At 45.6% G+C, this 20,860-nt stretch overlaps 1 protein-coding gene across 1 annotated transcript in view; it reads left to right on the forward strand.

The window, feature by feature from the left end:
• Positions 1-20,310, forward strand: part of LOC146341819 (vomeronasal type-2 receptor 26-like) — a 28,337-nt gene extending 8,027 nt beyond the window's left edge. The window contains exons 2-4 of the mRNA XM_084807702.1: positions 1,816-2,034; positions 3,074-3,200; positions 19,412-20,310. Of these exons, the coding sequence (XP_084663828.1) occupies positions 1,816-2,034; positions 3,074-3,200; positions 19,412-20,310 (1,245 nt within the window). The remainder of the gene's footprint in view (positions 1-1,815; positions 2,035-3,073; positions 3,201-19,411) is intronic.
• Positions 20,311-20,860: the final 550 nt, after the last annotated feature.

The raw sequence follows: 20,860 nt of genomic DNA on the forward strand, positions 1-20,860 counted from the left end.
CGTGCCCCATGCTCCCACTCTACAGTAAAAATGACAAGAAGGCATAGCTACTATTTTAAAGTAATGTCTGTCTTGGTCCTGAACTGTAACATTTTTTGAAACCGAAGCAGCAGCAATCAGTACCGTTACTGCCCAACATGGTGAACATATCTGAAATACCCTAGTCAGAGATGGAGTAAAGTTCAGCCTGAACCAGCTTCAGTGTTTGAAGCACTGATTTTGGTGGCCATTTCTGGAATGGGCCAAATGAGTGATAGTTTCCAACAAGTAACTGGCACATTCCAACATGTAAGACTACACATCTGTGCTGCATCTTTCTTTATGTAACCCAAAGTCGTTGGTATGCTGCATCAGCAGGAAATGTCTGATCAGACAAGAGAAAGCTTAGAATGGCCGATGGGTGTCCTTCATGCCTCTTCTTCTAGTCCTCAGTCACCCATGTTCCAAGGGAACCAAACTATGTGTTGCTTTTGAGACACAACTAGATATTTCTTTCTTATTCTAAAGTAAGTGCATGGGAACCAATCCAGATTGGAAGTGTAGCATGAAGGTAAGGGGGCTTTAACTCTTTCCCCTGCACGCGTGCACACACACACACACACTACGGCTTCAGTACAGGCTAGGGTTCTCACACCTATAATTTTCATTGCCAAAAGGGGTTCACTAAAACAACAAAGCACTTTTTGGCTATAGTAATGACAGGTATCGAGAAGCAAATACGGATAGGGGTGTATGGATTCCCCACCGTCCATTCCAGTGGGGAATCCATGGGTGGGGAGGTGATCCGTTCCTCCCCACAGGATCGTCCGGAGTGGCTCTGTTCTGTGAGGATTCCAGGGGGGTGGAACTGGCTTTGGGGCCACTTACCTTCCCTCCTGCCTGCCAGATCCCTTTGCCTCCTCCCTGCTGATCGCCATGTCTTAAAAAAAAAACAAAATGGCGATCGGCAGGATGTGCCCATAAACTTAGATGCAAGATTCATGGCTCTATTTGTGTCTAAGTCTATGGGACATGGCGATAGGCAGGGAGGAGGTGCATGGCTCTGGCTGGCAAGAAGCAGCCTAGTGCCATTCTGCTTCCAGTCCTCCTGGAGCAGAAGTAAGTGGTCCCGATCCACTGCAGATCCCTGATTCTTTGGAATCCGGCCTCATTTGAATCTGCAGCAGATTTCTCTGACATCCCTAAATATGGACTGGGGCCACGATACCTGGCAAAAAATAATAGAGCTCCTCAATACCCATTCCACACACAAAGGTCCAAATCCAGATCAAGAGCCTTGCACTACCTTTCATCAATGTGTAACTTGGTCCTGATATCAGTTATATTTTGAATCATGGGCAAAGTCTCTCCGTGAATGACCAGAGTTGACTACACAATAAATTCATGAATTTTGTTCTAAGAGAATAGTTGCTCTTTGCCAACATGTTTTAGAGTAGAAGCTGCTGCTGGGAGGAATACAAAATACTGGCTTGGATAATCTATTGCAATGGCTCCTTACATTTTAAAGAAGTAAAATGAAAATTGAATAAAGGTAAGAATACACACATCAAAATTGTAAGTCCAGTCCCCTAAAAACATTTTGCTCCTTTCATTCTGTCACATTTCAGGGCTTTGACCTAGAGTCACCCCACCGCCCAAGAAACCCATTAAGAGAGCTACTCTGTGGGGATATGAAAGAAGAACCTGGAGAACTGTTGCCAGGAGATGTAGATGGGCCTGGGCCAATTAAATCAATGTCCCTCCTCGTTATAACATAGTTGAATAGGTTATCCCTTCATGTTTTCTTGAATGGTGCTCATTTCTTTGTGCTTCTAGCTCCATCACTTTTTAAAGTGCTTATCATTTAACAACAGTGCTGGGGATGAGATTTCTTTTGACTTGAACAGGGAATTGATAGCTGGATTTGATATTACAAACTGGGTCACTTTCCCAAATCAGTCGTTTCAAAGAGTGAAAGTTGGAAGGGTGGCTCCACAGGCAAAATCATTCACCATTAATGACGATGCCATCACATGGCACAACATTTTTAACCAGGTAGGTTATGACAGCACGTAGCTTGGAAAGTGTTGCAATCCAGAGTGAATGCTGAACCACATTGCTGCTGAAAAGAGTGAATGAGAACTCATTCCACAGCTTTAAGAACTTTAAAAATATTGGCCTGGATCAAGATTTAGGGCATCTCTACATTATAGAAAAAAACCCACAGGCCTACCATTGTGGAGCTTTTCCGCATTTACACTGGGCTCACAGATGGCGACCACATGATTGCTGAGAGGGAAAGTTTTTAAATGTCTAGGTTTCAAAGAACTCAATGAAACAGCACCATCAAGTGGCTTTTTTAATAGCACAACAATCCAAGCTTTTTAATACCTCATTATCTCCAGATCTTCTTAAGATGGAATAACCAGGAAATACTTCTGCATGTGCCCTGGAGGTTGATGACATCATGAAAAGGACCCACAAACTTCTGTGAGTGACCCACCATGAGTGCACAATAAAAGCCTCATGATGGTGAACTTAGATACAGAGAAATAGGTTGGCAGAAGGGGGTGACAGGGAAAGGTCTCCCATACATTGGGCAATCCGCAGGGGTGGTGAGCAAAAGACACCACTCTACAGGCATGGAATGTCTCTCCTGATACAATGCCAGGCTACTCCGGCTTAGAGAAGTTGCCTGCTTAGGTTGCCCTTTGCAGATCTGATCAATTTCAAAAAATGTGGCCCATATTTTATACCAACTATTTGCATCTAATCTCTTTATCCCCTCCTTCCCTTTCACCCAATAAGGAAAGATGCATGCATGGAGTGGGCATGGAACATAAATGGAGCATGTAACAACCACATCAGTTCAGATAATTCTTTATTTTCATAAGCCAAACACTGCAGTGATGTCACATACCTTGCATAGGAAAGCATATTTAGTCATTTGCATGGCATGTTTTCTACAGAATCTTGAGGACACAATATTCTGTGACAACATCCCATTTATTTAACTGCAAAACCATCAACAACCTACCAAGGCCGCAAATGTGTTTGGTAATACTCTTTATTTTTTCTCCTTTTCATGGCACAGACATTGCCTTTTTCCACATGTAATGACAACTGCCACCCTGGTTATAGCAAGAAAATGAAGGAGGGGGAGCCATTTTGCTGTTATGATTGTAGCCGATGTCCAGAAGGGAAGATTTCAAGCCAAATGGGTGAGAGATCCACAGAGTTACCTTATGATCCTAAGGAACTTACACTATCGTTTCATGTAGACATGGGATGAATCAGATTGCAGAAGATGAGTGCAGGAGTCAGGTTTTCCTGCCCTTTAAAAAACAGACAAACAACAGAATGAAAGTTCTTTCTAGTTTGCACATCAAGATGGAGAAATACTAACATTCCTTGAAGTGTGCATTTAAGTTGCAAAACAAACTATATAAACATCATAGAAAGTGAATATGTGGTTTAATTTGGAGAAAGTGCCCTACACATTTTGGCGCTGAATATGGACCTTCTTAGGGGGAGAAGATTTATTATATATCTGCCTGCAGAGATATCTGATTGCTTATAACTTACCCTCCATGCATCTACACTTCTTAGTCTTTCAGGCCTAAATCTGGCATCAGCAAAGATTGCCCTGGTCTTGTATTGCCTTATAAAGCATCATCGTCATCATCATCATCGTTATTTCTATACCACCCCATAGCCAAAGCTCTTTTGGCTTACAAAAGATAAAACATTAAAGTACAATATACAACAGTTAAAAACCATTTACAGAAAACATACAGACAAACAACATATAACTAAAAACAACTTTGAACTGAAAACAATTTGTTTTAAAAACCCAACAATAAAGCACAGCTTAAAATAGCACTGCTTAAAAATAATATATAGAAGTCAGCAAAAGGAACAGAAATTCTAAAAAAGGAAGGCTTGTCGGAATAACAGTGTCATTAATGCCTACTTAAAAACCTTCAAGGAGGTCAGCAGGCACATTTCAACTGGCAGGTCATTCCACAACTGAGGGGCAGCAAAGGAGATGGTCCTCTTGCCTGTGGCTGCAAGCCTCACATTAGGCAGGCACAGCAGAGAGCCCTCAGAAGACCTTAGGTGGCAGACTGGGACATAGGGGAGAAGGTGCTCCCTAAGGCACCTTGGACCTAGACCATGTAGCGCTTTAAAGGCAAGAACCAGAACTTTATATTTTGCTCAGAAACAAATGTAAAGATTTTAAAACCTGTGTAATATGGTCTCCATGGGATGTCCCAGAGACCAATCTGGCTGCCATATTTTGTACCAGTTGAAGTTTCTGAACTAAATATAACAGCAGCCCCAAGTACAGCGCATTGCAGAAATCAAGCCTAGAGGTTACCAGTGTGTGCACCGTTAGCAGGTCCATATGTTCCAGGAATGGGCGTAGCTGACGTATCAGCTGAAGCTGATAACAGGCGCTTTTCACCGTTGCCTCCACCTGGTATGCCAGGAGCAGGGTTGGGTCAAGAAGCACACCAAAGCTATAAACTTGCTCCTTCAAGGGGAGTGCAACCCCATCCAGAACTGGTTGACATACCTCAATACCTGAATTAGGACCCTTCATGATGGGCACCTCTGTCTTGTCTGGATTCAATTTTAGCTTGTTCTCCCTCATCCAGCCCATTACCGACTTCAGGCAGTCATTCAGAGGAGTCCTACCTTCCTTGGATAAAGATGTTACAGAGAAATAGATTTGGGTGTCATCTAGGGGTGCACGAAAGTCACTTACCTGGTCTCGCAGCTTTTCGTGGTGGGGGGGAGGCGCTTCGCTGCTCTCCCCCCAAAGTTCAGGCCCGGGGGGGGAGGCTTCCTGCCTCGCCCAGCCGAAATTCAGGCTGGGGGGGGAGGCTTCCCACCTCACCCGGCCGAAATTCAGGCCGGGGAGGAGGCGCCTCGCCTCGCCCGGCCGCGAAATAAAAAGTTTTTTTAAAAAATGCCCCCATGATAGGATACGGGACGATCAATGTAGCCTACCACGGCTAGATTTGCAAAGTCAGCCGTGATAGGCTACGTAAATCGTCACGTAGCCTATCACGGGTGACTTAAAAAAACAAAAAAAAGCATGTACGGCTAATGGCGGCCCCCATAGGGAGCTGCCATTCACGTTCCTTATTTGGTCACTGTAGTCTACGTAAAGATTACGTAGACTACGGCGAAAATAAGGGCAATGCAAATAGCTTTGCCCTTATTTTCGCCGTAGTCTGTGTAAAGATTTACGTAGACTACAGCGACCAAATAAGGAACGCGAATGGCGGCTCCCTATGGGGGCCACCATTTGCGTACGCGCTTTTTTTTTTTTTAAGTCACCTGTGATAGGCTACGTGACAATTTACATAGCCTATCATGGCTGACTTTGCAAATCTAGCCATGATAGGCTATGTTAATCATCACGTAGCCTATCACAGGGGCTTTTTTTTTTTTTTAGTTTCATTGGAATGGCGGCGGTGGCAGCCGGTCGAAAGATCGGCTGCCTCCCCCGCCCCTGATGAAGACCCGACGAACCGCCGCTGGGACCCGCCACCGGGACGGACATTCGGGAAAGGTAAGTCCCATCCCGGGGGGGGGTGCGGGGGGGTGGTGGAGAATTTCTCCCCGAAACTTCTTCAGGGGGCCGAACATGTTGGCGCTCGGCCCCCTGAAGTTTCGGGGAGAAATTCTCCGCCAACCCTAGTGTCATCAGCATACTGACAACACTCAGCCCCAAACTTCCTGATGATCTCTCCCAGTGGTTTCATATAGATATTGAACAGCATCAGGGATAGAATGGAGCCCTGAGGGACTACACATAGTAGTACCTTTTTTGAGGAACAGCTATCCCCGAGTTACACCATCTGGAACCATCCTGAGAGAAAGGAGTGGAAGCACTGCAGAGCAGTGCCCCCAACCCCCAACTCCCTCAGGTGATCCAAAAGGTTACCATGGTCGATGGTATCGAAAGCTGCTGACAGATCCAAAAGAATCAACAGGGATGCACTGCTCCTATCAATCCCCAGGTGAAGATGATCCACCAAGATGACCATGGCAGTATCAACTCCATATCCTGCCCATCCAAGACTGCTTGGAGTTGAATAGACACTGCCTTCTCGATTACCTTGCCCCAGAACAATAGATTACTTACAGGCCTATAATTATTGAAGCCTAGGGGGTCAAGGGAAGGCTTCTTCAGAAGGGGTCTAACATTTGCTTCTTTTAGACATGATGGAAAATTACCTTCCCTTAGGGAGGCATTAATAACATTCAACAAAAATTGCTTGACTACAAGCCAGGATGTGTAGGGATCGAGAGGGCAAGTTGTCTTTTTGACCAAACCAAGCAGCTTGCCCACATCATCAGGAGTCACAAGTGGAAAATGATCCAGTTTAATCATGCGAGTAGAGTTTCTGGGCACCCCACTGTTGATTTCTGTCCCCACGACAGTGTCCAAGCTGGCTCGTATCCGAGAGATTTTATCCATGAAAAACTCATTAAAGATGTCACAGAGAGCTACTGAAGGCTCTAGCATGTGAGTCTTATGTTTTCTAGAGTAATTCTCCTTTGAGTTTATCGATGTCAGTTTTTACTTACATCAGTAGCTTTTATAATGGTTTAAAAAGTGAGAGAGAGCATATAGTGTTCCTACTACTCGCAGTAGTGCTATATGCTTCATGAGGCAATACAGGACCAGGACAACATGGTGCATCTTTGGGGCAAGAGATGGAACTGATGCCTGAATGTGTCTGGAGTCCAGCGGCTTCCCCTTGCCTGCACCTCTGAGCCATGGTCGCCAAGCCCCTGCCCCCACTCGAGTCCCCCCCCTGCTTGCTGAGCCACACACAACTGCCCTGGATTCATCTGCAAACATCGTGAATGCCATTTTGCAAAAGAAAATGGTAATCGCAAACATGCACACATCTAGTTTTATGCAAAAAGTAGGGATGACAGAGAATTTCGCCATGAATCTCGGGGAGGCCGAATGCAAGTGCATTTGGCCCCCTGAAATTGGTGGTGGAATGGTCTAAGGACAGGACTTACCTTGGGCGGATCTTCCTGGCAGCGGCGGCTCTGGCGGCGGTGCGGCGGTGGTGCGGCGGCTGCGGTGGTGGCCGGTCTTCCGACCGGCTGCCACCACCGCCATTTCCAGTTAAAAACAAAAAGAAACAAAAAAAGTGATAGGCTACATAAAGATTTACGTAGCCTATCACGGCTAGATTTTTAAAAAACACCGGGATAGGCTACGTAAATCTTTACGGAGCCTATCACGGCTGATTTAAAAAAAAAACAACAACGCGCGTACGCAAATGGTGGCGCCCATGGACGCCGCCATTTGCATTCCTTATTTTGGCACATCTTAGTCTACATAAACATTTATGTAGACTAAGACGGCGAAAATAAGGGGAACGCAAATAGCGTAGGCGCCCATTTGCGTACGCGCGTTTGTTTTCTTTTAAATCAGCCGTGATAGGCTACGTAAACATTTACGTAGCCTATCACAGCTGACTTCAGGGACGCAAACGGCAGCGCCTACGGCCACTGCCATTTGCGTCCCTGCTAGCCAGCGGCCGGATGTCCGGCTGCTGACGGAGCCGGCCGGCGGCTCCGCAGAATCCCTGCGGAGTGGAGCCGGCCGGCCAGAATTTCGGGGGGGAGGGACAGAGCGCCTCCCCCCCCGGCCAGAATTTCAGGGGGAGGGACGGAGTGCCTCCCCCCCACCTTGAATCAATTTTGCTAAAAGGTAAGTGACTTTCGTACATCCCTAGCAAAAAGGCACTGTGAATGGCCGAGACGTGCAGGATTATAGCCCTAAATGGGCCATTGATATGTGTCATCTTGCGTGTATTGGCCATTCATGGCACCATTTTGTGTAAGACTAGATGTGCGCATTTTCATGATCTTCATTTTCTTTAGAAAAGTGGTGCTCATGGTGCTCCCTGATGGGTGAGTGTGGACGGCTCAGTGAGCAGGAGGGAGCTCGAGCATGGGTCTGGGAGCTTGAATGCGGGTCCGGGCGTGTGCAAGCTGAGACAGCGATTTGGATGGTGCCCAGAGGACCTGAACAAGTGTAACACTTTTCTTCCGGGTCTCTAAAGTGAGGAGAAAGCAAGCGTCTTCTACACTGCAATTTTGGTAACTCCCTAAAATGGTGGCCACTCCCATTTAGAACTTCCTATGAGGTTCTAAAGACACTTCTGTAGGTGTCTCGGACATAGCTGAAGTTTCTTCCATTGGTGAGCTTTGATAAATCATCTGATTCATTCTGCAATTGGCTTTCTGGAGAAAGCAAATATCTCCTAGGTTCAAACTCTCCTGCCAAGGGGTTTAGTTGTAAGTGAAATATAGGTCCAGTCTGTGATTCTTCTTCATCCTTTTCTTGAATCACTACTTCATCAGCTTCCCTCTGCTGGTTCTGCTGCTAACTGGACTTGAGTCCTTGGGTATGATTTCTGAAGACTTAGGAGCAGTAATAAAACTGCAGGTCCTCAACATATCTCTGTGAAGTGTTCTTATAGGATCCTCTCCAGTTTCTGCTTGTAATTTATAGGGGTGGCGGAGAATTCCACCATGAATTTCAGTGAGGCCGAATGCACTGGCATTCATCCCCCTGAAATCCATGGCAGAACGGCTTGCCCCCCTGCCCCTCCATGGATTCCCCCCGGGACAGCACTTACCTGAGGTGGATGCGGTGGTTCTGGCGGCAGCTCCAGCAGCGGCGGCTCTGGTGGCTTGTCTCCTGGCCAGCCACTGCCGGGCTGCCGCCACCGTCATTGCTGTCCTTGCAGCCATGACAGGCTATGTAAGAATTTACGTAGCCTATCACAGCTACCCCCCTCCAAAAAACCCCAGCGTACGCAAATGGCAGCGGCTACAGCAGCCACCATTTGTGTTCCCTATTTTTCACCGATTTATCTTACGTAAATATTTACGTAAGATAAAACGGCAAAAAAAAGGGGAACGCAAATAGCACAGTGGGCACTATTTGCGTCCCTTTATTTTTCGCTGTTCTAGCCTATGTAAATATTTACGTAGCCTTGAACGGCGAAAAATAAAGGGATGTAAGTAGCGCCCACTATCCTATTTGCGTTCCCTTTTTTTTGCCGTTTTACGTAAATATTTATGCAAGATAAATTGGTGAAAGATAGGGAACGCAAATGGCAGCCGCCATAGCCACTGCCATTTGTGTACGCTGGGTTTTTTGGGGGGCGTTAGCCATGATAGGCTACGTAAATTCTTACGTAGCCTATCACAGCTGCCTGGCTGGACGCAAATGGTGGTCACTACGGCGGCCGCCATTTGCATCCGCAGCAGCCCATCCGCGGCCGGAATTCCAGCTGCGGACGGCCCTGGCCTTCTGCTCCACAGCCTGGCTGTGGAACAGAGCTGGCCATCAAGGATTCCTGGGGGGAGGACCAGATCACCTCCCCCCATCCCCACCCACCATGAAAGATTTCACTAAAAGGTAAGTGAGTGTCGTACATCCCTAGTAATTTATAAACAGGTAGATCTCCTCCTAATTGTTCCAATATTATATGCACCACTGGTTCCAATTGATCAGCAAGCTTTTGTATCCTTCTAAGACTAAGGTTGCACATTAATACTTGGTCCCCAGGCTCCAAAACTGTTGTAATCACTTTGGCATCCCATTTTTGTTTATTAGCCATTTGATGTTTTGCAGCTTCTTTAGTAGCAAGATCATAGTCATACCACAGCCCTTGTCTTAAATCTTTTACATACTGTTTATGTTACCACACCAGGTCCTTTTTCTTTAACTCCAAAACACAAATCAATAGGCAATAAGGGTTATCTACCAAACATCAAATAATATGGGGACTCTCCAGTTGTGTCATGTCTACTACAATTATAAGCATGCACCAGAGGCTTCACATATTTTCTCCAGTTAATTTTCTTCTGATCTTCTGGAGTTCCCAACATGTTTGATAGGATACGATTGAACTGTTCCACCAAATTTCCTCTGGGGTGATAGGGTGTTTTGCGTGACTTCACTCCAGTGATTTGTCTCAATTCTTTAATCAACTCAGATTCAAAAGTGGCACCTTGACCACTATGTATCCTTCTAGGAAACCCGTAGTGACTGATAAAGTTGTCCCACAACACATTAGCAGCTGTTTTGGCTGTCTGATCTTAAGTTGGATAAGCTTGTGCATATTTGGTAAAATGATCAGTTAACACTAGCACATTTCTTACTCCTGCAGAGTCTGGCTCTAAAGTTCAAAAGTCAATACAAACTAACTCTAGTGGAGAAAAGTCTGAATATTTACCAGCAGAGCTGCTTTTCTATTTTAGCCTTCCTTTTAATCTGCGCTCACAAGTCTGACACTTCTTCTCTACCTTTCTAGTCATCCTAGGCTAATAGAATCGGTCTTGAGCCATATCTATAGTTCTTTCAAATCCCATATGGCCCATTTCGTCATGAATTCCTTCTAGTGCTCTAGAGTGATGAGTATAAGGGATTGCCATCTGTTCAATTGCCTTTTCTCTCCACAGTACCTTCCTGCACAGGACTCCCTGAGCAAGGAACAGTTCGAGCCACTCATTTCAGTACAGACTTGTCTCATATTCTTCTCCTTTTTCTTCTTCTAGAATAGGCTTACATCCAGTTTCTAAGAAATGAATCACACAAACAATATATCTGCCATGTCTCTGTATCTAAAGGCAAACATTGGAGGGATCTGGTCTTTCAGGCCAAAGATTTGGATTCTCAAATGATGTTGGTATAATGTTTTCATCACACAGCAGTGTCTCTACAAACCCTGGGCTTGTAGGTTAGTACTTCCACCCCAGAATTATCTGCTTCAGTGCCTACTGTCATGAGTTTGCATAATTGCCTTACATACCTCATTGTTCCAAATACTCCACCCTTCAGGGTTAGGCTGAGCTTGAGAAAGCATTCTAACAACATGACTTTGTTGTTTCAAATTTTCCTTGTTATCTAGTATAACTTAATGTGGCCTTCTTGATAGTGCCTCTGCATCTACATTTGCTGTTCCAGATGTATAGACAATATCAAAGTTGTACAGTGACAAAGCTGCCACCTCCCTGTGACCAGCTGCATCCAGTCTTGCAGTCTTCAGCACATATGTCATCAGATTGTTGTCTGTCATCACTCTAAATTCTGCACCATATAAAAAAACCATGAAATTTATCACAAACGGCCCACTTTAAGGCAAGAAATTCTAATTTATGAACTGGATAATTGTGTTAACTAGAACTCAGTCTTCTGCTAACATAAGCAATGACCTGAGGTTTTCCATTCTGTACCTGGTACAGCTCCTAGTCCAGTGAAAGTGTGAAACTTGCACCAGTATGAAGAATATATGGAAGTTTCCAATCAGCAAATCCAAGAACTGGTGCGATGGTGAGTTTCAATTTTTAAGACCCAAAAGCATTTTGACAATTTTCATCTCCTGTACCAGCAAGGGTTTGTCTTCCATCCCATTTTTTCCCTTTTCCACTCCCAGCAAGAAGGGAATTCAGAGATTTTGCAATAACAGAATGTCTATGTACGAATCTCCAGTAATATCCAGCAAATCTAAAAATCTGCGTAATTCTTTTTATAGTAGTTGGCATGTTGTAATAGCATTGGTTCTCTCTTTATCTGGGTGAATTCCATCTTGAGAAATCACATGTCCCAAACATTTTACAGAAGTTTGAAACAGTTTACACTCTGAGGGGCCAACTTCAATCCATATTCTTGTAGTCGTTTCAGAACTTTCAAGAGACACTCCTCATGTTCTTCATGAGTGGCTGAGAAAATAATCAGATCATCTAAAAATTCTTCTATCTCATTTAGATGCATGCCATGCATGACACATTCTGTCATTCTCTGGAAAGTAGCTGGGACACTTGTTAGTACTTGTGGCATCTGCTTGAACTTAGGGATGGGCGAAAGTCCCTTAACTGTCCTCGAAGCTTGCTTTGCGGTGGGGGGGAGGCGCTTCGGTTCTCCCCCCCGAAGTTCAGGTGAGGGGGGGGAGGCGCCCTGCCTCGCCCGCCTGAAATTTAGGCTGGGGGGGAGGTGCCCCATCCCTCGCCGGCGAAATTCAGGCCGGGTAGAAGCGCCCCGTCTACCCGGCCGCGAAAAAAAAAAAGTAAAAACACACACACACACCCGTGATAGGCTACGTAACGATTTACATAGCCTATCATGGCTAGATTTCCAAAGTCAGCCGTGATAGGCTTAGGGATGGCGGAGAATTTCTCCCCGAAACTTCGGGGGGCCGAGCGCCAACGTGTTCGGCCCCCCGAACAAGTTTCGGGGAGAAATCCTCCGCACCCCCCCCGCCCCCCGCACCCCCCCGGGATGGGACTTACCTTCCCTGAATGTCCCTCCCGGCGGCGGGTCCGGCGGGCGGTTCGTCCGGTGTTCGAGCAGGGCGGGAGCGGCAGCCGGTCTTTCGACCGGCTGCCACCCCCGCCATTGCAATGAAAGAAAAAAAAAACACACACGTCCCCTGATAGGCTACGTGACGATTCACGTAGCCTATCACGGCAAGATTTGCAAAGTCAGCCGTGATAGGCTACGTGAATCGTCACGTAGCCTATCACGGGTGACTTTAAAAAAAAAAAAAAAAGTGTGTACGGATAATGGCGGCCCCCATAGGGAGCCGCCATTCCCCTTCCTTATTTGGTCGCCGTAGTCTACGTAAACATTTACGTAGACTACAGCAACTAAATAAGGAACGCGAATGGCGGCTCCCTATGGGGGCCGCCATTCGCGTACGCGCTTTTTTTTTTTTTTAAAGTTACCCGTGATAGGCTATGTGACGATTTATGTAGCCTATCATGGCTGACTTTCCAGATCTAGCCGTGATAGGCTATGTGAATCGTCACGTAGCCTATCAGGGGACGTTTTTTTTTTTTTTTTTTACTTTCGTGTTCGCGGCCGGGCGAGGTGGGAAGCCTCCTCCCCGGCCTGAATTTCGGCCAGGCGAGGCAGGAAGCCTCTCCCCCTGGCCTGAACTTCGCGGGGGGAGCAGCGAAGAGCTCCCCCCCACCGCGAACAAGCTGCGAGAAAAGGTAAGTGACTTTCGTCCACCCCTAGATAGGCTATGTAAATCGTCACGTAGCCTATCACGGCTGACTTTGGAAATCTAGCCATGATAGGCTACATAAATAGTTACGTAGCCTATCACGGGGTTGTTGTTTTTTTACCGCACTTTTTTTTTTTGCAATGGTGGCGGCGGCAGCCGGTTGGGAGACCGGCCACCGCCCCCGCCCCCGCCGAACCACCGCCGAACCGCCGCCGGGACCCGCCGCCAAGAGGGACATTCGGCCATGGTAAGTCCCATATCGGGGCGGGGCGGGGGGCCGGCAGAGAATTTCCCCACCAATTTCAGGGGGCTGAATGCGTTGGCATTTGGCCTCCCGAAGATTAGGGGAGAAATTCTCCGCCATCCCTTCTTGAACTGCCAATTTCCAAATGGTGTGGTGAAGGCCATTTTCAGGCAATCACTTGGCTTGACTGGTATCTGATAATATCCACTTTTGAAGTCCAATATGGGGAACCACTTTGCTCCTGCCAATAATGCAAATGTTTCTTCAATTCAAGGCAACGGATAAGCATCTTTTTGAGACATGCTGTTAAGATTTCTGTCATCTATCACCATTCTAAGCACTCCAGTTTTCTTACACTCCAACACCTCTGGTGAGGTGTAAGGACTGCAGGTTTCCTTGATCACAACCAATGCTACTAATTCTCTCAAATGTTGACACAGATCTTCAGAATCCTAAGGTGATACCCTTCTGGTTTGTTCTATAAAAGGCATATCACTTGTGAGCTCAGTTTTGTGTGTCACTCCTGAGACTCTTTCAAAATCAATATCATGCATAGTAAAGGTGTTGGGTGCTTCTTTATTAATGGTCTCTGCTATAACTTCTCTTTCAGCCATAGTTAAGGGAGAACCTTCAAAATCAAGGCGTAGTTTATAGACACCTTTTCTCTCTTCTATCATGGATGTTGGAATGGAAACAGATTTTACCCACTCTACTGCTTGTCCTTTAGCAATAACAGTGCAACCCTTCAAGACTATATTCCTTTCAGTCAAAAGTTTGATCCATACTCCTATTCTCATACTGGAATCTTTGCAAACTGAGTAAAAATGGCAAGTCCACCTGGTCCAGGTATAACCCCTGGGTCTTCCAGCAATATGGAACCTTCCTTTTCCACAGACGCTGTGTGTAACATTCCTGACACAGTTGTCACTTTTCCTGGGGGCAGGTTCACTGATTTTCTTCCTTGCAGGATCACCTTAGTTTCATCTTCTGTCTTTTGGCGTGCTCTTTGACTCCATAAAAGGTTACTACAAGCACCTGCCCACACTTCTGATAAGATCTTATTCAGAAATAAGCAGAATACATTGCTATGTGCAATGCTGGGGGTAACAAATTTTCTTTCATCTTTCTCCTTTTAGCCCTGCTGATACTGCATCATCTTCCAGCAATTCTCTAACCTGTACTTGCCAGGTGGAAAAATCAACTTCCCCAGTAGGTTTAGGTAGATTGCCCCAAAAGCATTTTAATTTAACCTTCATCTCTTTTGCAGATTCAGTTCCACTAGCTACTTTAAGTACCTGTTCCACTAAATGGTGTTGCATCTCTAAGGAGAGTCCTGCAGAAGGAGTGGAGGTTTCCACTAGGCCTCTGCCTGCAAAAAGGAGTGCTAGCCACTGTCTGCATACTCTTGTCTCTTATTTTCAGGGTTTTTCACTGCTGGAGTTCTAGGTAGGTTGTTAGAGAATTCCACCACAGATTTCAGTGAGGCCGAATGCACTGGCATTCGGCTCCCAAAACCCATGGCGGAATGGCCTCCCACCCCTCACCACCCCGTAGAATCCCCCCAGGATGAAGCTTACCTGGGGCAGATGTTCCAGCGGCAGTGGCTCCGGTGGTGGTGGCGGCAGCAGCTGGTCTCTTGGCCGGCTGCTGCGGCCACAAATGGCAGCCGCCGTAGCAGCCACCATTTGCATCCTGCCAGGCTGCCATGATAAGCTACGTAAGTATTTGCATAGCTGCCTTTACCGTGATAGGCTACGTAAATACTTACGTAGCCTATCACAGAAGGAGCAGCGGCGCAAATGGCGTAGCGGCCGCCATTTGAGCCCCTGCTTTTTGCCGTGATAGGCTACGTAAATACTTACGTAGCCTATCACAGCAGCCTGGCAGGATGCAAATGGCAGCCGCTACGGTGGCTGCCATTTGCGGCTGCAGCAGCCGGCCATGGCCAGAACTCCAGTTGCAGATGGCCCTGGCCGGCGGCTCTGTGGAGCCGCCGCGGAGCGGAGCCGGCCAGGGAGGATTCCAGGGGAAGGGATGGAACGCCTCCCCCCACCATGGATCAAAGCTGCAAAAAGGTTAGTGACTTTCATACATCCCTAGTTCTATTCAGTAAAATGAATTGAACTCCATCAATATTTGCAAAATCCTCATGCCTGCTTTGGGCTTCTAATCCCAGACTCCAAACTATTATTTGCTGTACAGGATAATCATGAACCGGTATGACCTCCCATTTCTGCTGCAGCTTTTGCAGAACACATTCTTCCCCTATACTTATAACAGAAGGAAAATCCTCAAACTCACACAGAATTATATCTTATTGTCCCACCCCCCTCACCCTCTGCAGATCAGTTATTTAACCATAGGCCCTAATGGCTCTTCTGATTTCTCCTGTAATTTCAACAGGATAAATTCCATGAACAAACACAGTTTTAAGAGGATCCAAGCCATATTTCATACAGGCATATTTCATACGATGACTAAAACATTAAAAATATTTGCCTCTGTAAAGCCTTCAAGTCCCCGTTGTTTGGGTGCCAGTTTTGTAACACTTTTCCTCAGGGTCTCTAGAGGAAGGAGAAAACAAACTTCTTCTATGCTGCAGTTTTGTTAATTGCCTAAAATGGTGGCTACTCCCTAACTCACTCTTTTACTGAGAATGTGCAGACTATTCCCTCCGAAGTCTTAAAGAAAAATATACCAGTGGGTTACACAAGCACAACTTGTGACATCACTCGTCATCATCACTGATCACAGGGCACATGTTAGGTATCAGCATTAGCTTCCAGTTTCCTGGCTTTGAGGAGTTACAGCCAAAATGAAATAGCCTTAACCTTGGTCTCAAACTGATAGGGTTTTTGATTACTGAATTTCCCTGGTTGTTGAAAAAGCAAAGCATCATCACACTGTTGGAAATCCTACCCTACTCCCAATCCATATGTATCTGTCTTCTTTCAACTTTACCTATATGATAAATAGGATTGTAATTATTTAGCTAATGGTAATCATGATTTCATTTTAAGGAACAGGATTCTAAAGTCTTGGGGAAAAGTCCACAGATAGAAGAGCCTGTGCTCTGCAGAGAGTGACCCTCCACCTGCAGAATTCGAGGACAATGGTGAGGGAGGGGGAGCTAGCGAGCTCATCCCTGCTTTCTTTTTGTCTCATCCTTACACATGATGAGAATCACTGAATACTGCTAGACGAGTGTGCATACAGTGAGACCACACATTCAGTGTAACATGTGAATATACACCCCGAGTGTGAGACAGGATCCTGGCATGTCCTTTGCTCACCACCCAGAAAGTTAGAGCAAAGATCAGGCTCCTTGTGCTACAGTTCTGCTTTCAGAAAGGTGAGGTGAGGCCCTTAGACTTCTGCTTTCCCTACTGTAGGGATGTACAAAATTGGCCTTACCTGGCTCCACCGGGTTCTGCTGGAGGGGGGATGTGCTCCGTCCCTCCCCCTGGAATCCTCGCCGGCTGGCTCCGCTCCACGGGGATTCCGTGGAGCCGCCGGCTGGCTCCACCAGCAGCCGGACATCCGGCCGCTGGCTAGCAGGGATGCAAATGGCGCCAGCCATAGCCGCTGCTGTTTGTCTCCCTGTAGTCAGCCGTGATAGGCTACGTAAAACTTCACGTAGCCTATCACGTCTGACTTTAAAACAAAAAAGCGCATACGCAAATGGCAGCGGCTACGGCTGCCGCCATTTGCGTTCCTTATTTTGGCCCATCTTAGTCTACATAAATATTTACGTAGACTAAGATGGGCCAAAATAACGAACGCAAATGTCGGCGGCCGTAGCCGCCACCATATGCATATGCACGTTGTTGTTTTTTAAAAGTCAGACGTGATAGGCTTCGTAAAGATTTACGGAGCCTATCATGTCGTTGTTTTTTTTTAACCTAGCCATGATAGGCTATGTAAATGTTTACGTAGCCTATCACGTCCTTTTTTTTTAACACTGGAAATGGTGGCGGTGGCAGCCGGTCAGAAGACCGGCTGCTGCAGCTGCCGCCGCCGCAGCCTCCGCCACAGCCACCACCACCCGGAAGATCCGCCCCAGGTAAGTCTCATCCCGGGGGAGATCCGCAGGGTGGCGGGGGAGTGGCAGGCTGTTCTGCCACGGAGTTCGGGGGAGATCCGTGGCAGAATTCTCTGCCATCGCTACCCTACTGTGCATTCCATCCCCACTGCTTCCAGATGCTCTGAGGGTCAAAGTGTATGTTACTTAAAAGATATAGCTAGTTTTTGTTCGTGTCTTGTTTTGTTTTTGTTTTTAACTCAAAGATAAGCTCATGGGATCCAGTATTGATCAGGACCCTGCAGTGCTTGGTAGGGATGGGGAAGGCGGAGGGGGCTTTAACCCTTTACCCTGTGCCTACAATTTACATGACACCTGGATTTCTGCTTGACAGTGTAAACTGGAGGGATTATGAGCTTGATACAGATTGACTTCAGCACAGGGATGCAAAGCTTAAGTCTCCCAGTCCCTTATGTTAGGTTCCCAGTCTGTGCAGCAACACGTAGTCTCACCTTGTGAGGTCACATTCCATAACTAAAGGAAGAGCCATTGCACAAAGTAGCCCTCTGTAATTCATCTGAAAACCTTGGATGATTTGCTGCATCAGAGTGAAACTGAGCATGCCCAACATAACTTTGCCAGCAGTTGCTGCTGTAGGCTTTCATTGGGGCGGGGGGGGGGGGACCACGCACATGCGAACACTGGTCAGAAATTCACCAACCAATGCAATGCTCAGCAGTAATTTTCACCAAAAATTGAAAGCAATGTATGATATGACAAGCCACAGTGTGGAATAAAAGAGGCAAAGGTGTCTATTTTCGGGAGTATTTAACTTGTGGTATGTCTGGCAATTTATATCAGATGAATTTAAAATATTGCACCATTGGAGAACCCATCAAGTAGGTTAGGGATATCAAGTTTCCACTTAATGGCTCAAGGGTATCATTTTTATAGGCAGTACAATTTTGAGGCGTATAGAAAGCAGAACCTTTTAAAAATCACCTCTACTAAAAAATACTCTGGTGCCCTTTCATATCATGTACTATAATGATCAGAAGAATAACAACCCTTTAGCAGAAAGAAAAGGAAAGATGGCAATGAATAAAATGAAATTCATCGAGGTGTAGGGGAAAGCAACTCCTCCAGAACCTCAAAATCCAGCACAGAGGGTGGGCGGCCCTATTGAATGAGCTGAGATGTGGTGGCAGTGGGGAACCTGAAAATTGTTGGGAGCACCTTCTGTCAATGGAGCCCTTCAATCTATGGAAGACAAAGCATGGATCCAACGCAAAAAGTATGTTCACCATAAAAAGGAGGTCTCAATAAGCAGGCCTTTAATGCCAAAAACAAAGGTGCTGGTGGTGCTGGTTGATCATCATCATCATCAACAACATCATCATCATCATAGTCCTCCTCCACCACCACCACTTTCTCCTCCTCCTCATATACTCCACAGAACTCATTATAATCCACAGACCTGTAAATTTAATCATTTTGAAAGTACTTTGTGGTGCAGATTAAGAAGATCCTATGAAAAGAAACGAAGTTGAATTCAAATGCTGGCAAGATTTATAGTGAATCCTATGTATTTCTCCTCAGCAGCAGATCCCATTACATTCCATGTGTCACTCTCATTAAATTCTAGGATTGTAAAGGATTGCATCCTACAGCTCATATCCTAGGTAGAGATGGGCGACAACTTTATTTAAGTTCAGTTTTCATAGGAAATTGCCCCAAATGGCTAAAATTATATGAAGGAGAAAAAGAACTGGAGTTAATAATAAATAAATATATAAATAAACTCAGGAGAAAGCAACACTGATCAATTTGGTCCATCCCTAATCCCAGCCAATACATCTCTATGGACAATGGGAAGGGGCTGTAAAATAGACTTCACTCAGCTTTGATTCAAAGCTAAAGAAGAAAACAAGGAACAAGCAATCATCTCGCTCTGTGTCTCTGTGTCTCTGTGTCTCTGCCTCTTTCCCATATAAAGTTTCTGCTATTCTCTCTTTTTAAACACTCTTCTTTAATTTGTGTGAGAAGGCTGGTCCATCAAAGGAAGTTTGAGTAAACTAAGACTAACCTTTTCTTTTTCAGACATGGATGACTGTATTACCTGTCCAGATGATCAGTATCCAAACAAGGACCATGACATCTGCATTCCGAAGATTATAACATATTTAGCTTATGAAGAACCTTTGGGGCTCAGTCTAGTCTTCAGTGGTCTTTCCCTTTCTTTGATCACAGCTCTAGTGTTGGGAATCTTTATGAAGCACCACAACACTCCTATAGTCAAAGCCAATAACCGGAACCTCACTTACACTCTCCTCATCTCCCTCCTGCTCTGCTTCCTTTCTGCATTGCTATTTATCAACCATCCTGAGAAAGGGACTTGTGTCCTCCGACAAACTGCTTTTGGCATCATCTTCTCTGTGGCCGTATCTTCCGTGTTGGCCAAAACCATCACTGTGGTTCTGGCTTTCATGGCCACCAAGCCAGGAAGCAGGATGAGGAAATGGGTGGGGAAAAGACTGGCCATCTCCATAGTCCTTGGCTGCTCCCTTATCCAAGCAGGCATTTGTGCTGTGTGGTTGGCAACCTCTCCCCCATTCCCTGATGTTGACATGCACTCATTGACTGAAGAAATTGTACTGGAATGTAATGAGGGCTCCGTGACTATGTTTTACTGTGTCTTGGGTTATATGGGTTTCCTGGCAATTATCAGCTTCACTGTGGCTTTTCTTGCCAGGAAGTTACCCAACAGTTTCAATGAGGCCAAGTTTATCACTTTCAGCATGTTGGTGTTTTGCAGTGTTTGGCTATCTTTTGTTCCCACTTACTTGAGCACCAAGGGGAAATACATGGTAGCTGTGGAGATCTTCTCCATCTTATCATCCAGTGCTGGGTTGCTTGGTTGCATCTTTTCTCCCAAATGTTACATTATTCTGTTGAGGCCTGAGCTGAACAATAGGGAAATAGTAAGGGTGAAACAGTGAAGACACCAGTGAAATTCTGGCTGTTGTATGAGTCACCCACAGCCTTTAAAAAATGTGTCCTTGGTCTACCAATTGGACCAAAATAGAAAAGAAATTGTGATTGATTTTAAGGTTTCATAGTTTCCTTTCATCACATTTTATCGTAGTCTCACTTTTGCAGCTTGGAATTCCATGTGTGGTGGGGGATGATGGATTTTTCCTTCATCTGTGAAAAAGAAACTTGTGAGATAAATTAGAATTCATTCGGTTTTACTTCTTGATCATAAATTAACAAGATTTCCAAATTTCTTCATATATAGGATGAAAAAAAACCTGACTTTTTTTAAAAAAAAAATCAGTCAACAAGTAGAGCAGTGTCAGTTCAAGAATTTGTGTGATGAGAGATGCATGCTGTTTTTGCATCTGCTAGATCTCAATTGGTAGCTTATATCATTTGGCCTCCCCCTCTGACTCTGTGGGAGTGTTCTGGTATAGGTAAACATAGGGATGGCAGAGAATTCCACCATGGATTCTAAAGTGATGGCAGAGAATTCTGCCATGGATTCTAAAG

Source organism: Heloderma suspectum, chromosome 6 (assembly GCF_057233095.1).
Source record: "Heloderma suspectum isolate Gila_16-S chromosome 6, 16-S_ref, whole genome shotgun sequence".
NCBI lineage: Eukaryota > Metazoa > Chordata > Lepidosauria > Squamata > Helodermatidae > Heloderma > Heloderma suspectum.